This window comes from Panicum hallii, chromosome 1 (assembly GCF_002211085.1).
Source record: "Panicum hallii strain FIL2 chromosome 1, PHallii_v3.1, whole genome shotgun sequence".
NCBI lineage: Eukaryota > Viridiplantae > Streptophyta > Magnoliopsida > Poales > Poaceae > Panicum > Panicum hallii.
The window spans coordinates 34,820,170-34,834,042 of NC_038042.1; the positions used below are offsets into that span (position 1 = coordinate 34,820,170).

Genomic DNA, 13,873 nt, shown 5'->3' on the forward strand with positions numbered 1-13,873 from the left:
TGGAATCTAGTTTTGCAATGGTCGGGTTAAACACTTTTGCCTCAGCAGGACTCCCCCACACCCGCAGGTGATTCAGTGAGGGTATTCTTCCTTTACACATTTCATACGGCGTTTTCGGCACCGATTTACTTGGAACTCTGTTGAGAATATGAATGGCGGTTTTCAGGGCCTCCATCCATAAACTCACTGGCAATGTAGAGTAACTGATCATGCTTCGCACCATATCCATTAGGGTGCGATTGCGTCTTTCAGCCACTCCGTTCTGCTGAGGCTCGCCCGGCATCGAGTACTGGGCTACTATGCCTTGTTCCATCAGAAACTTCGCAAAAGGTCCTGGAACTTGGCCATATTGGGTATGTCGACCGTAGTATTCCCCTCCACGATCGGATCTTACGATTTTAATCTTTAAATCGTGTTGGTTTTCTACTTCGGCTTTGAATATTTTAAATTTATCCAAAGCCTCGATCTTTCTTTAATTGGATATATGTATCCATAACGGGAATAATCGTCTGTGAATGTTATGAACGAGTCATATCCATCCACACTCTTTACATTGAACGGACCACAGATATCTGTGTGAATTATTTCTAATACACTTGTGCTCCTCTTAGCATTTTTCTTTATTTTCTTAACGAATTTGCCTTTTATGCCTTCAATGCATTGGTCTAAGTCAGAGAGCTCTAATGGAGGAAAAATTTCATTTTTAATTAATCTCTCTATTCTCCCCCTCGAAATATGGCCTAAACGACAGTGCCATAATTTCGACGACGCATCTTGAGTTCTCTTTCGTTTTCTATTCGCGAGTGTAGACGAGAATACATTCGCATTGTTATCGCATACGGAATTCACACTTTCGCGTAACGATATCAAATAAAGATCATTCTTTCTGAATGCAATGGAAATAACTGTATCATTACATTCGATCAAACACCTGCCATCTCCAAATAGACAGAAATAACCATCTTTGTCCAGGCGAGACACACTAATTAAGTTTCTGTGTAAAGATGGAACAAATAAAACATCTCTAAGAACAATAATGAAGCCAGTGTCGAGTTCCAAATGAACGTCTCCTACTGCTTCAACGTCTGCCTGAGCTCCATTTGCCACTCTAACTTGCTTTTCGCTTCTTTGAGTGGTTCTCGTCGAATGGAATCCCTGCAACGAATTTGCAACATGAACAGTTGCTCCTGAATCAATCCACCAAGTGGTTTTTAAATATTCTATATACAAGGATTCATTTACAAAAGAAATAATGTTCTCACCTCTCTTTTCCATGATCATCTTTAGATATTTGTGACAGTTCTTCTTGTAGTGTCCCTTTTCCTTGCAATAGAGGCATTGGTCCTTATCAACTAGAACCTGTCCTTCTTGAGGTCTGTATTGTTGAGAGCTTTTGCCTTTAGAGGAGGATGAAGAAGAAGATGAAAAATTGCCTTTAAAGTTGGCATGCTTCTTCTTGTTCACATAGTTTAAGGATCCGCCAGTGGTGGACCTTATCCTTTCCTCCTCCTGAACACACATCGCGATAGTCTTTTCTATGTCCCAAGTTTGTGGTTGGGTGTTGTAATTGACAACAAAAGTGTCAAATTCTTTTGGCAACAAAGCAAAAACCAGATGGACAATGTGATCCTCCTTAAAGGCAAGGTCCAATGACTTAAACTTGTTGTTCTGATTGACCATGCGATGAATGTGTTCTCTAATGCCACCGCCAGTGTATCTTTCTGAAACCAGTTGTTTAATCAACTGGGTTGCATAAGTCTTTGAAGAACCAGTGTACTGGTTCTTTAATTTTTCAAGATATTCTATGACGGTGGCACAATCTGGGATTGAGCCCATAATTGCAGGTTCAATCGTGTTCTTTACCACTGCCAAGCACTTCTTGTTGGCAGGGAACCATTTTGCATAAAGCCTCTCATAGTCTGTTCTTGCTTTCTTATAAGCAAGCTCTGTTTGCTTCCAGGAAGCATCTGTGTCTGTGTCCTGTCTCTCAGGAGGCACAGGCTCTGTGGGAGTCGGTGTAGCTAGAACCCAATCCAATTCACCCATGATGAAATAGAGGTCCAGCTTTCTGTACCATTCGTTGTAATTGTCTCCCTTTAATATAGGAATATCGTTGATGGAAATCATCATTGATAATCCTCCTGAAAAACATTCATGAGTGGTGAAAACATTAAAATAAAGTCAAATAAATTATTGCATATGTATAAATACTATGTTGGTCATAAATTAAAATATGCAATAACCTTGTGTATTAAAACTAAAACACCGTTGGGCAGAATTAGAGTTAATACATGAAAATTATCTATGAAAAATTAAGGCATAAACTCTTTTTGTATTAAATCTAGAATACCGTTGGGCATAAATAGAAATAATACATGAAAAGAAAAAAATATCTATTAAAGGTAATTCAGAAGAAAATGCAATATTGTCACTTGTTAACGTTGGTCAAAAAGATAACAATATTACGACTCAGAAAAATATCTATTTGCCTTGAAGAATTTAAATTATCCCGTTGGTTCAAATTTAAATTACAAGACAAGTAATCAAAAACATATGAAACTATTTTAATCTTTGCAGCGGAAAACTGTAATTCTATCAAAAAGTGTCTAAATTTATCTTGTATAAATAGTGCATCAAGGTTTAATCAAGTTTGAATTTGAAATGCATCAAATTCAATCAAATTCTATTGGAAAAGTGATTCTGGAAATTGAAAAAAAATGCACTGTTCTTTTCTGTTGCAAGCAGCCCAGCCGGCCCACTCACTCCGCGAGGCCCAGCACGAAAAACCGGGCTCATTCACGCGCGCGCGGCCTGCTAAGGCCCGGCCCACGTCCCCTCGCGCACCCCCACGCGGGCGCTCGCGCTCAGGGCCAAGGCAACCTGGGCCCGGGCCGCGCTTTCCCTTCCCCGCCTGGGCCAAAAGTGGCCCAGTCACGCGCGGAACGACGTCAACCGTTCGATCACGATCGACGGCCACGCGCGCATCTCGGCGGAACAAAAGTCCCTCGCCGTTCACACGCGCTAACCCTAGCTCCATTTCTTTCTCCCCGATCCCCCCGGCGCCTTCTTCTGCCCACGCGAGCGCGCGAGTGAGCGGCGACCGGCGGCGACCGGCGGGCGGCGCTACGGCGAGCCCTCTCGCCGGCGCGCGCGTCCACCGCAAGGTGGGCGCGTCGCCGTCGAGCGGCTTCTCCGTGGTGCCCTGATCTGGCACGCGCGAGCGGCACGGCAGTGGCCCGCGCGGCGGCCTCTGTCCGCGCGAGGACCAAGCGCTCGCGGGATCTGGTCGGCGTGCCGGCGTCCCGAGCACACCGACAGCGGACGGCACAAGAGGTAAGTCCCCTTTCCCGCCATCCCAATTCCTCTTTTGCTAGGGTTAGGGTTAGGGTTAGGGTATCACGGGGATCTGTACTGGGAATCTTTCTGGGGTCTTTTCTTGGGTTCTTTTCCTCTTAATCTCCAATGCTAATCAACGCAATTAGCGAGGCGACTGATACCATTGATAGACATATGGATCGGCTAATGCGCGATTAGATTAGAAGAGCTCCTTTGCTACTGATAAGACCGAGGAACAGAGAGGGATAGAGAGAGACAGGGGAGGGCACGGGGTATACCTTCGTGCCCTAGGGCGGCGGAAGATGCAGACGTGCCCGCCATGGCGGTGTAGTGCGGGGACCGGAGCAGTCCGGCCGCAGGGGTTCACGGTCGCGGTGGCAGAGGCGCAGTCGCGTCCGCGCGGGCTCGAGGTCGAGGCAGAGGGCGTCGAGAATCGCCGGAGGAGCTTCCCGCCGCTGCCGCGCTTGACTTAGATCGGCTAGGGTTGACTGTGGGTCGGGTGGCGGCGGCCGGTGAACTTCGTTACCCGAGCCGCTGGCCCCCACCCCCTTTTTATAGCGCGGCGCGACGGGGGCCCACCAGCTAGGGATCAGCTGGGACGCCCCCGATCAGGGCGCGGGGTGAGGTGGCCCATCGGGCCCATTGGGGTCCGATGGTCCGGAGAGAGATCAATCTAACACTAATAAGATTTTCTTTAACATGACAGCGCTAAAGTTTAACCGTTCGAAACCAAACATGCCCTAAGCTATACTGGCCAACAGGCAGATTCTTAACAGACGACTGCAGCAAGATGCCTTTTACGTAGCTGTCCCTGCCGCACATTGGGATAACTCGGTTGGTCTAGGCAGTTGTGAATGTGATTAGTCAAATTAATCAACTTTTGCGTGATTTACTTTTGGATCACAATGTTATACTGGGAAATTGATCTCTTGTTATTTATTTACGAGGAGACGAGCCTGCTAGTTCGTTTGGTAGCAGATTTTAATAGATTAAGGAATTGTTCCGACCTCGAACATTCGAAGTAAATGTCTACAGCAATAGAAACTAGTATACTGTTATGTGTTTGCACCATTATTTCCTAATTAAATGTTGCTGGAATGGAGTGGAGCACTGCTAATGCATTCCCAACAGACTGGATCACGGCTACTCATGGTAAGATAGTAAATGGAATGGAATTACATTCTTTTACCTCGCAAGGGAAAAAACGGAGAGAGAGAGAGAGAGGTGAAGTTACATTTCTCACCCACAGACCACTGTTATTGTTTCCTTGTTCGTTTCGGGCCATGTGGGTCGGTCGTCGACAGCAAAACCATTAATTATTATTCCTAAACATACCTAGACGCAGCATGCAGAGCTAGAGAGAGGGGCCATCAGTCCATGCCCATAGACATATAGAGGTAGCCCACCGCCAAACCACTACACCTACCATTAATGGCGACCCCGTAATCGTGTTTTAGGTCGTTATTCCTCTTTTCTCCCCGCCGCGCGCTCTCTCTCTCTGTGGAATGGAGAGTGTGTGTGTGTGCGCGCTGTGGTATGTGGCAGATGATACGCGGACGTATGCCACGCATTAAAATATTCCCCCGCGGATTGCACGAATCATTCGATGTAAAAAAAGGTGATTGAAATGACCAAAAGGCGGTCATAATCACCATCCCCCCTGCCCGGCGATCAAATAATACTATATCTCGATCATCGCCGCCTCCAAAATTGCTATGCCTACCGGCGCCAACACTTGCACTCCCTCCGTGCACCACTCTCTCTCATGAAACTAGCTAGCAGTACTGGTGTTACGTTACTCTCTCTCCCTCTCTCTCTCACGGAAAAGAAAAAAAATCCGAAAAGGCATGCACCAGCGATTATCATATTCTAAGAATCAGCAAAATAAAGCAGGGTTTGTTAATCGTTAGATCAGACTCGTACTGTACTATTCTATTCTGTATCAACTACTAGTATATAGAAATAGTGGTGGTTGCTTATGCTGATGGATACGTACTAGTACTGACAGAGGAGACTCCTGTACGTTTTGTCTAGGGGCTTGCCTTGCCTTGCCTTGCCTTTCAGCACAAGCGGCTGCTGCTGTTGCTGCCATCCTGACATGCGCGCGCTGCGCGCACACAACAAGACTCCATGGCACATCATCCGTGGCAATCAGGGTCTTGTCATCTTTTTTCCCTCCAGGAAAGGGGCAGGTCATGTCAAAATTGGACAATTTCTTCAGGGTATAGCGAATTCAAGCTACATGCCTTGTACATAAAAAGGATCCCACCCAGCGAGCGCAAAGCTACTTTCTTTTGTTCCTTAGGCTAAGCTACTACTCCTATAGGGGTAGATCAGATGTGAGAGCCATACAATCTCCCAGGATATTACCATGTTGGAAAATCATATCTGCACATATATATATTCCACAACATCATGATACGAAATTTGTTTTTAGGGGGAAAAAAAGGGACCGGACGACAACACTTTACAAGTTGTATCGTACGTGGAGTGGGCAGCAGGGATTTTCAGTTCATTTGTGCATCTCTACCTTTTAGACCGGAGCAGATATGCGGAGAGAACCAGGACCATATGGTAGCCATTTGTGGCTGGGGAATATCTTGTGGGAGCCACGGTCGGTTGATTTAAAAATATCGAAACTTTTCTAGTTATAGCACCAAACTGACAAGTTTTTTAGAAAAAGAAATTGAAGAAACGGTACGGTCTATGCCTCAATGTAGCTAGTATTGCGTCGCCCTTTAAAGTATTTTTGAAGGCCATAGCTAGTGGTCCATACACTTTGGGTGGGGGTAGTAAAGAGATCATATATAAAAACATGAGCGTAATGGCTTCAACTCATACAAAAAGGACTATAGAAAGATTTAATATAAGTTAACTGAGGTGGATAGTTACTCTTTAAGTGGTAGAAGATGTGTCCGCGGATACTAGGACATTTATCGTGGCTTCTTAATAAACTTAAAAATACCGATCAAATTTTTCAGAGATGCTGAGTAAGGATAGGGTATGTCAAAGGTGCGTGCCGTCTATAACATGTTTTCAAGGAAAAAGGAAGATTTAAAAGAAATAACCCTTGGAAACTTTGCGGAAGATGAATATGCATTGCATAGGCTGTATTCCTAGCAGAAGTGCGGCGTTACTGCAAAAATAGGTGGAAATGGGATCTCGAAGTTCTAAAAAATTCCAAGAAGCCAAAGTAGTTGACATAGGAAGGAATGTTGCAAAATCAAGATGTTCAATCAGTAATTCTAGAATTATTTATGAATGATGATTTTAACTAACTGGACAGCTAACAAATGTAGTGATACTAAAGCATAATTAGCTATATTTAAATTATTGCACCATGGTTGTCTCATATAAGTTGACAAATTAGTGTTGTTACCTACAAATAACAAAAAAGAGATGGTTTTCTTCATTTGAAATGCATACAATCCCATTTTGTTAGGGAAATTATAGAAACTCATATACAAGGTAGGTTGTTTCCACCTACAATATCTCACTTCCTTATAGTCTAACACGTGCAATATTATTATTTTTTCGAAAAACATCCTATTGCTCTTTGACCAACCAATTTAGTTGTCGAATACCCTAATAATTAATTTGACTTACCTGTAATAAACATGTTAAAAAGTTTTATTATATTTTGACACATTTTTCACCATTAAGGCTAGGCCTACTTTCCTCAAGTTCGAGCGTCTTGCACTATCTTACCCGACTGATCCTTCGAAATAGGCAATTTTTGCCACAGTTATCCCCAAGTAGTGTTTACTGGCATATATAAATGTAGAAGATATATCGTATAGTAGCCTTGTGTCTTGAATTTACTATATTTGATTGAGTTTTAGTTATTCACTTTATTTGCATAGACCTGAGCAAATTCAGATTGGCCTGAGCTTGAGTCTGTTAGGCTAATCCGATATCACTCTTACACTAGGGCTAAGCATGGCGTTATCTTGCCGACCCGAAAATAACTTAGCTAGCTCGGGCCCTACTGTTCATTTTCTTTTATTTTTTTACACATGAAAATGGTGGGAGGCTAGGTCAAAAATCTGACACGATGGTTCTTCGGTCCCATGAATGTATTTTGGGTCTTTGGCTGTTTGTTGGCCCGAGCCTGACTTTTGATTAGGTATACGTATACCTATGCACAATGTTAGACAAAAAAAATCCGACGATCTGGATTGGTTACCGCTAAGAAAAAGAAATAATTTCTCTTTTTACCACTATATACTACAATTTAAACTCTCAACTTGCAAGCAGCCGCTCCTTGATAGGAAAACATAAAGGATTTGTTTTATCTACGCTCGTTTGTAGCTACTCTGACTGACTATCAGTATATCACCGTACGTATGTCCACATATTTATTTATCACTTTAAGTATGTTCATATACCAATTCCAAAATACTCAAAGGGATATGTACGAAAAATTTCAAAAGCATCCTTATTTTTTAAATATATCATAATTATACATTAATACTGGTATATAAAAATGAGTATGTCCATATACTCCATGTATGGTCACATACTTAAAGTATATACCATCACATATGATTTAGTATGATCACATACTCCACATACATACTCTTCGTTCGGTCAGATACGTCCTACATCATGAGATACATACGTGGGAGCAGATACAATCGAGTGTAGAAATAATTTTTCATATATATCACACACACACCCTCTCTACGTGTATATACATCCACATCCTGCCTTCCATGTGGTGCAGTGAATTTGGACATGAATTTGGTACGATGGGTTACAGTTGTAACGCGTGCAGGCGGCTGATGGGGTACCCAAACAGTTCACGACTTCACGTTGCATATTTGACGATTATGTCAGTGGGGTGCCGAAGTAGTATGATCCAGTGGTTGCTAGATTGAAAAAAAAAACGAAGAAATGCAGAATGTCCCTGTGGTGCGTTCATAGGCACCATTTACTGCCATTTACTGTGTAGGAGTATCCCTTATCCATGACCCCCAACTAATTTGTTTCTCGAAATTACTAAAGACCGGCCGCGCGGGCAGCGTAAAAAAAATATTTCGGAATCTTCTTTGAAACTGGACATATAAAATTCTAAAATAATTAGGTGTATTTTTTGTAAGAGAAAAATATCAGTGGGTGAATTAATTAAGAAAAGCAGCGGCAATAAAGATTGTGCACGGTTTGCATGTGGGATCCGTAAATAATCCATGCACGCCTTGTTGTCTGTCCTGGGAACAAACCCGGGAAATTCAACGAACGTGGCGAGCTTTTTCAAACGTTTCCCATCAATGTGAATAGCTTTTCTTCCAGGTGGGTGGCAATACGTCTACAGCGCAGAGATTGCAGGGGCAGCGCACACACCCGGCCCAGAATTGGTACCCGTCTATGTTGGGTTGGGCAGGGCAGGCAATTAATCTCTCAAGGGAGAAAACAGTAGAGAGGAGCAGAGGAGAGGGAGGGAGTAGCAGTAGCTAGCTCCTCCCCTGGCCATTACGACGCGAGCCCTCCAATGGCCATCACATACGTCCTTGGGCTCCTGGTTGTAGAGCATACAGCATAGACCAGACCGACATGCGTGCCACAAAGGAAAAGAGCAAAACGAAAAAAGAAAAGTGGGGAGAAAAAAGAAAGAAAAATCTGTGTCCCGGATCGGAGAGAACTATCCATGATCCATCCATGGCTAAATCATTAGCTCTACGCCGGTGCTGACTCCGAGCGCTCATTTGCACCCTACGCCCGCCAATATCATCATACCGAGCAGCCAAAAGCAGAGCGTGTGCTCCCTTGGCCTTGGCAGGGCCTTGGCTGCTGCTGCTACTACGTACAAAGTAGTATGTGCCTGCAGAGTTAGCAAGTTGTTGAATGGCACGTCACGAAATTCAGCACAGGCATTTTGGGCTGTCACATCAGCTACCGCGAGCGTAACAAAACAATGGTGCTAAAAATACCCGGGGAGGCACCGGACCGCACGGGAAAAACGGCAGCGGAATCGCGCTGCCGCCGTGGAAGAAACGGTCTCGGGTGACAAGAAAGGTCTCGTCTCGGGTCTAGATGAACAGGGCGAGGAGTGGCCGGACGCTCCATTTCTCTCACCTCGCGGCGACTAGGGCCAAAAGAAAAAAAATACTATTCCGCCTCAATAATTGTATTGGCACTGTATACTAGCAGTATATTTGTATTGTATCGTAGGGAGGGTGGCCATTGCATAGTAGCCTATACCGGTAGAGAGCGAGGGCACAGCACACTTGTTCGCCTTCCTCCCTCTAGTCTCATGTGCTAGTATTTTTTTTTTACGTTTAGGCCTTGTGTACCATAAGCAACAGGGGCAGCATTCTCCCAGAGGCATTCCTCTTGTGGAGGCGGCCTGGACCCTGGTGTGGAGGGTGTGGGGCGGTCAACCCTGCCCCCAAAGACCACAGAAAGAAAGAGAAAAAAAAACAATTCGATATAGAGAGAGAGAGGTTCCCTTTCCCTCTCCTTTAAATTCCTAGCTTGCCCTCCCCACTTCTTCCTCCTTCCCATCTCCATCCCCCCACCGTCATCATCCATCCATCACGTCCTCGTCTCCCCTCCGCCTACCAGCAGCAGTAAACCAAACCAACCAGTGAGCCCCCAAATCTCCCTCTACTCTCCTCCCTCACAATCCACTACACTACCAAGGAGGAGAGGAGAGGAGAGGAGAGGTGGCCTTCTACTTGTATCCTCCTCCCCGCCACAAAACAAGCACCAGGCAGAATTGCAAGCTGCCACAACAGATTGATTAGTAGATTTCCTTTGCCCATTATTTTTGGGCACCACCCAAGGGCAGGGGAGGCTGCCTATAAGAAGAACGTCTGGAAAAACAAAAAATATTGTATTGCTATTCGAAGGAAGGACACAAGGCAGAAGAAGACTCTTCTCAATTCATCCATCTCCTCTTCCTCCTCGCCTCTCCCCCCTTTTGTCCCTATCAACCCCTTTTTTGTATCTCTCTCCTCTCCTCTCCTCTCCTCTTTCTTTCTACCCTCGCCTTGGCATTGCCTTGCATTGTTTTTCTCCTCCTCTTCGCCCCCGCATCCCAAATCTTCCTTTCTAAACCCCCCAAAACCTCCACGAAATACCCCACCCACCCCGGCCCCCGCGCGCCCATGGACGGCCCACCGCGGCCGCCGCCGCCCAATGCGCCGCGCCGATCGCCGGCCGCGCGCGCCGCCGGCCGACGACTCCCGCATTAGCCGCGCCCCGCGGGGAATTCCACACCGCCGCCACCGCGGGATTCGATTGGCGGGTTGGTGACCGGAAAGGAAGAGTGGGGGGTGGTTCCCTTCCCTTTCCTTTTCCTTGCCGCCCGGCGCGATCGGCGCGCCGATCGCTGGTTCGTTCGTTCGTCCGTCCGCCCGTCCCTTCCCTCCTGGGCGGCGACCGGCGAGGCGATCGGTCCGGCCGCCATGTCCACGGCGTCGGCCAAGGAGGAGCAGGCGGCCGCCTCGGCGTCGGCGGCGCCCGCGCCCGCAATGGGCGCCGAGGAGGCCGCTTCGCGCGCCGCACAGAAGCGCTACGAGGCCCTCCTCACCGTGCGGGCCAAGGCGGTCAAGGGCAAGGGCGCCTGGTACTGGGCGCACCTCGAGCCCGTCCTCGTCCCGCCCGCCGACACCGGCATGCCGCCCAAGGCCGTCAAGCTCCGTTGCGCCCTCTGCTCCGCCGTCTTCTCCGCCTCCAACCCGTCCAGGACCGCCTCCGAGCACCTTAAGCGCGGCACCTGCCCCAACTTCGCCGCGCCGCCGCCGGGGCCCGCCGGCGCCTCGGGCTCGCAGCAGTCGCCCACGCCCACGCCCACGCCAACGCAGCACCAGCAGCTCGCGCTGCCGTCCAACTCCACCGCCTCATCCCCTATCCCCATCTCCTACATTGCGCCCTCCTCCCCGCGCCACCAGCACCACCACTCCAACCCGCACCACCACCACCACCACCACCACCACACCGGCAGCCGCAAGCGCCACTCCATGCCTCCCGCCTACACGCCCGCGGACCCCCGCCAGCACCTCGTCGTCGTCGACCCGTCCTCGGCCTACTCCCCCGCGCTGCCGGCGCTGCCGGCGCCGCCGGCACCGCACCAGTCGACGCTCGTGCTCTCCGGCGGCAAGGAGGACCTCGGCGCTCTCGCCATGCTCGAGGACAGCGTCAAGCGCCTCAAGTCACCCAAGGCGTCGCCGGCGGCAATGATGCCCAAGGCACAGGCCGACGCCGCGCTCGCGCTGCTTGCCGACTGGTTCCTCGAGTCCTCGGCCAGCGTGTCGGTCTCCGCCGCCAGCCATCCCAAGCTCGGGGCCTTCCTCCGCCACGTCGGCCTGCCGGAACTGCAGCGCGCCGACCTCGCCGGCCCGCGCCTCGACGCCCGCTTCGCCGAGGCCCGCGCCGTCGCCGCCGCGCGGGTCCGCGACGCGCTCTTCTTCCAGCTATCCGCCGACGGCTGGCGGGAGCAGGTGGTCACTCTCTCTGTCAACCTCCCCAATGGCACGTCCGTGTTCCACCGCGCTGTGCCGGTGCCCGCTGTGGCGCCCTCGGACTACGCTGAGGAGCTGATTCTCGATGCCGTGGCGTCCGTCTCTTCATCTGGCTCCTCCAACGATCTACACCGTTGCGCGGGCATCGTTTCTGACCGCTTCAAATCAAAGGCGCTTCGTGATCTTGAAAACAAGCACCACTGGATGGTAAACCTGTCTTGCCAAACCCATGGCCTCACCCGTTTGGTGCGGGACTTCGCGCGGGAGCTCCCGCTCTTCCGCTCTGCTGCAGCCAAGTCTGCCAAGCTTGCCGCCTACTTCAATGCCAAGCAGACGGTGCGGTCCCTGCTGCACAAGTATCAAATCCAAGAGCTCGGGCATGCCTCGCTCCTTCGAGTCGCGCATGTGCCGTTTAACGGCAATGGCAGTGACTTCCGTGCGGCCTTTGAGATGCTGGAGGACATTTTGAATTCTGCACACCCTCTCCATCGTGCTGTGCAGGAGGATTCCTACAAGCTGGTGTGCATCGACGATGCAGTTGCAAGGGAGATGGGGGAGATGGTGCACAGCGAGGCTTTCTGGATAGAGGTTGATGCTGTGCATTCGCTCGTGAAGCTGATCATGGACATGGTGAAGGAGATGGAGGTTGACCGGCCTCTTGTTGGGCAATGCCTACCACTCTGGGAGGAATTACGGAGCAAGGTTAGAGATTGGTGTGAAAAATTTAACATTGATGAAGGCATTGCTCTGAGTGTTGTTGAGAAAAGGTTCAGAAAAAACTACCACCCAGCCTGGTCCGCAGCATTCATTTTGGATCCTCTCTACCTTGTCAAGGATGCCAGTGGGCGTTACCTTCCTCCATTCAAGTGCTTGACTCCTGATCAGGAGAAGGATGTGGACAGGCTGATCACCAGAATGGTGTCACAGGAAGAGGCGCACCTTGCTCTGATGGAGCTGATGAAATGGCGATCGGATGGGTTGGATCCGTTGTATGCGCAGGCTGTGCAGGTGAGGCAGCCTGACCCGTCCACGGGGAAGATGAAGGTCGCTAATAAGCAGAGTAGCAGACTTGTTTGGGAGACATGCCTGAGCGAGTTCAAGTCACTTGGCAAGGTAGCTGTGCGCCTCATCTTCCTCCACGCGACATCCAGGGGGTTCAGGTGCACACCGTCAATGGTGCGCTGGCTCTCTTCCCCGGGGAGCTTGGCAAGTGGCACTAATCGAGCGCACCGGTTGGTTTTTGTTGCTGCAAATTCGAAGCTAGAGAGGAGGGACTTCTCTAGCGATGAAGACAAGGATGCAGATTTACTCGTTGAAGGGGCGGATGATGTGGCAAATGAACCTGACAATGTGGAACCCTCGTCAGTGTAACATCGCTGTTTAATTGTTTCTTCTTACTTTTGCTTGGCTCCTAGAATTTCTTCCTTGTGCCCATATTGTTAATTCTTGCTTCCTCGCTCTAGATTTTGGTGGGGTGGGGAGTTGGGCATGAGATGGAGATATGCTTTGTCCTTTGATCATCAAATTTGGTTAGCGAATGACTGTCTCTTTGCCATATATGATTCTATGGGGCCATTGAGGTTGCAGAGATTAATGAAGTGTTTCTTGTCAATATGTCCGGCAATGCTTCGGAATGAGGAAGAGTGTATAACCATTTCGGCTCTTATGAAAATAATGTTGATATGCAGCAGTTCAGTGGGATCTTGTTTCCCCACTATTCCTGTTCTGTGTTTCTTTTAATTTGATCTTGACTGCTACCTCTAGTCTTATACCCGGTTCTTCAATTTGTGATGTATTGTTAGTAGTGCATTGCTCTGCTCATCAGTTACCTGGCAAGGCCAAAAGGGTAATTTATTTTTTGTCCACGGGTAGATTTGATAGACATAGCACTTCTCCTTGTAATACTTGGCAGAGAAATTGCTCTCTTTCAAACTTGAGATTCTTGGAACTTGCATTCCTGTTTTCTGTCTGTTCAAACTTGAAACAAACGTGCCTTTTCTCTCTGGAGGCTTTGTGCATCATTGGAGCATGGCTCTTCTTGGAACAAATCAATTCATTCATTCATTCATGGC

General features: G+C 48.4%; 1 protein-coding gene across 1 annotated transcript; it reads left to right on the plus strand.

Moving 5' to 3' along the window:
- Positions 1 to 9,853: 9,853 nt before the first annotated feature.
- Positions 9,854 to 13,438, plus strand: LOC112879895. The gene has a single exon (XM_025944321.1). The coding sequence runs from the start codon at positions 10,746 to 10,748 to the stop codon at positions 13,170 to 13,172; it is 2,427 nt and encodes an 808-aa protein (XP_025800106.1). The 5' UTR covers positions 9,854 to 10,745; the 3' UTR covers positions 13,173 to 13,438.
- Positions 13,439 to 13,873: the final 435 nt, after the last annotated feature.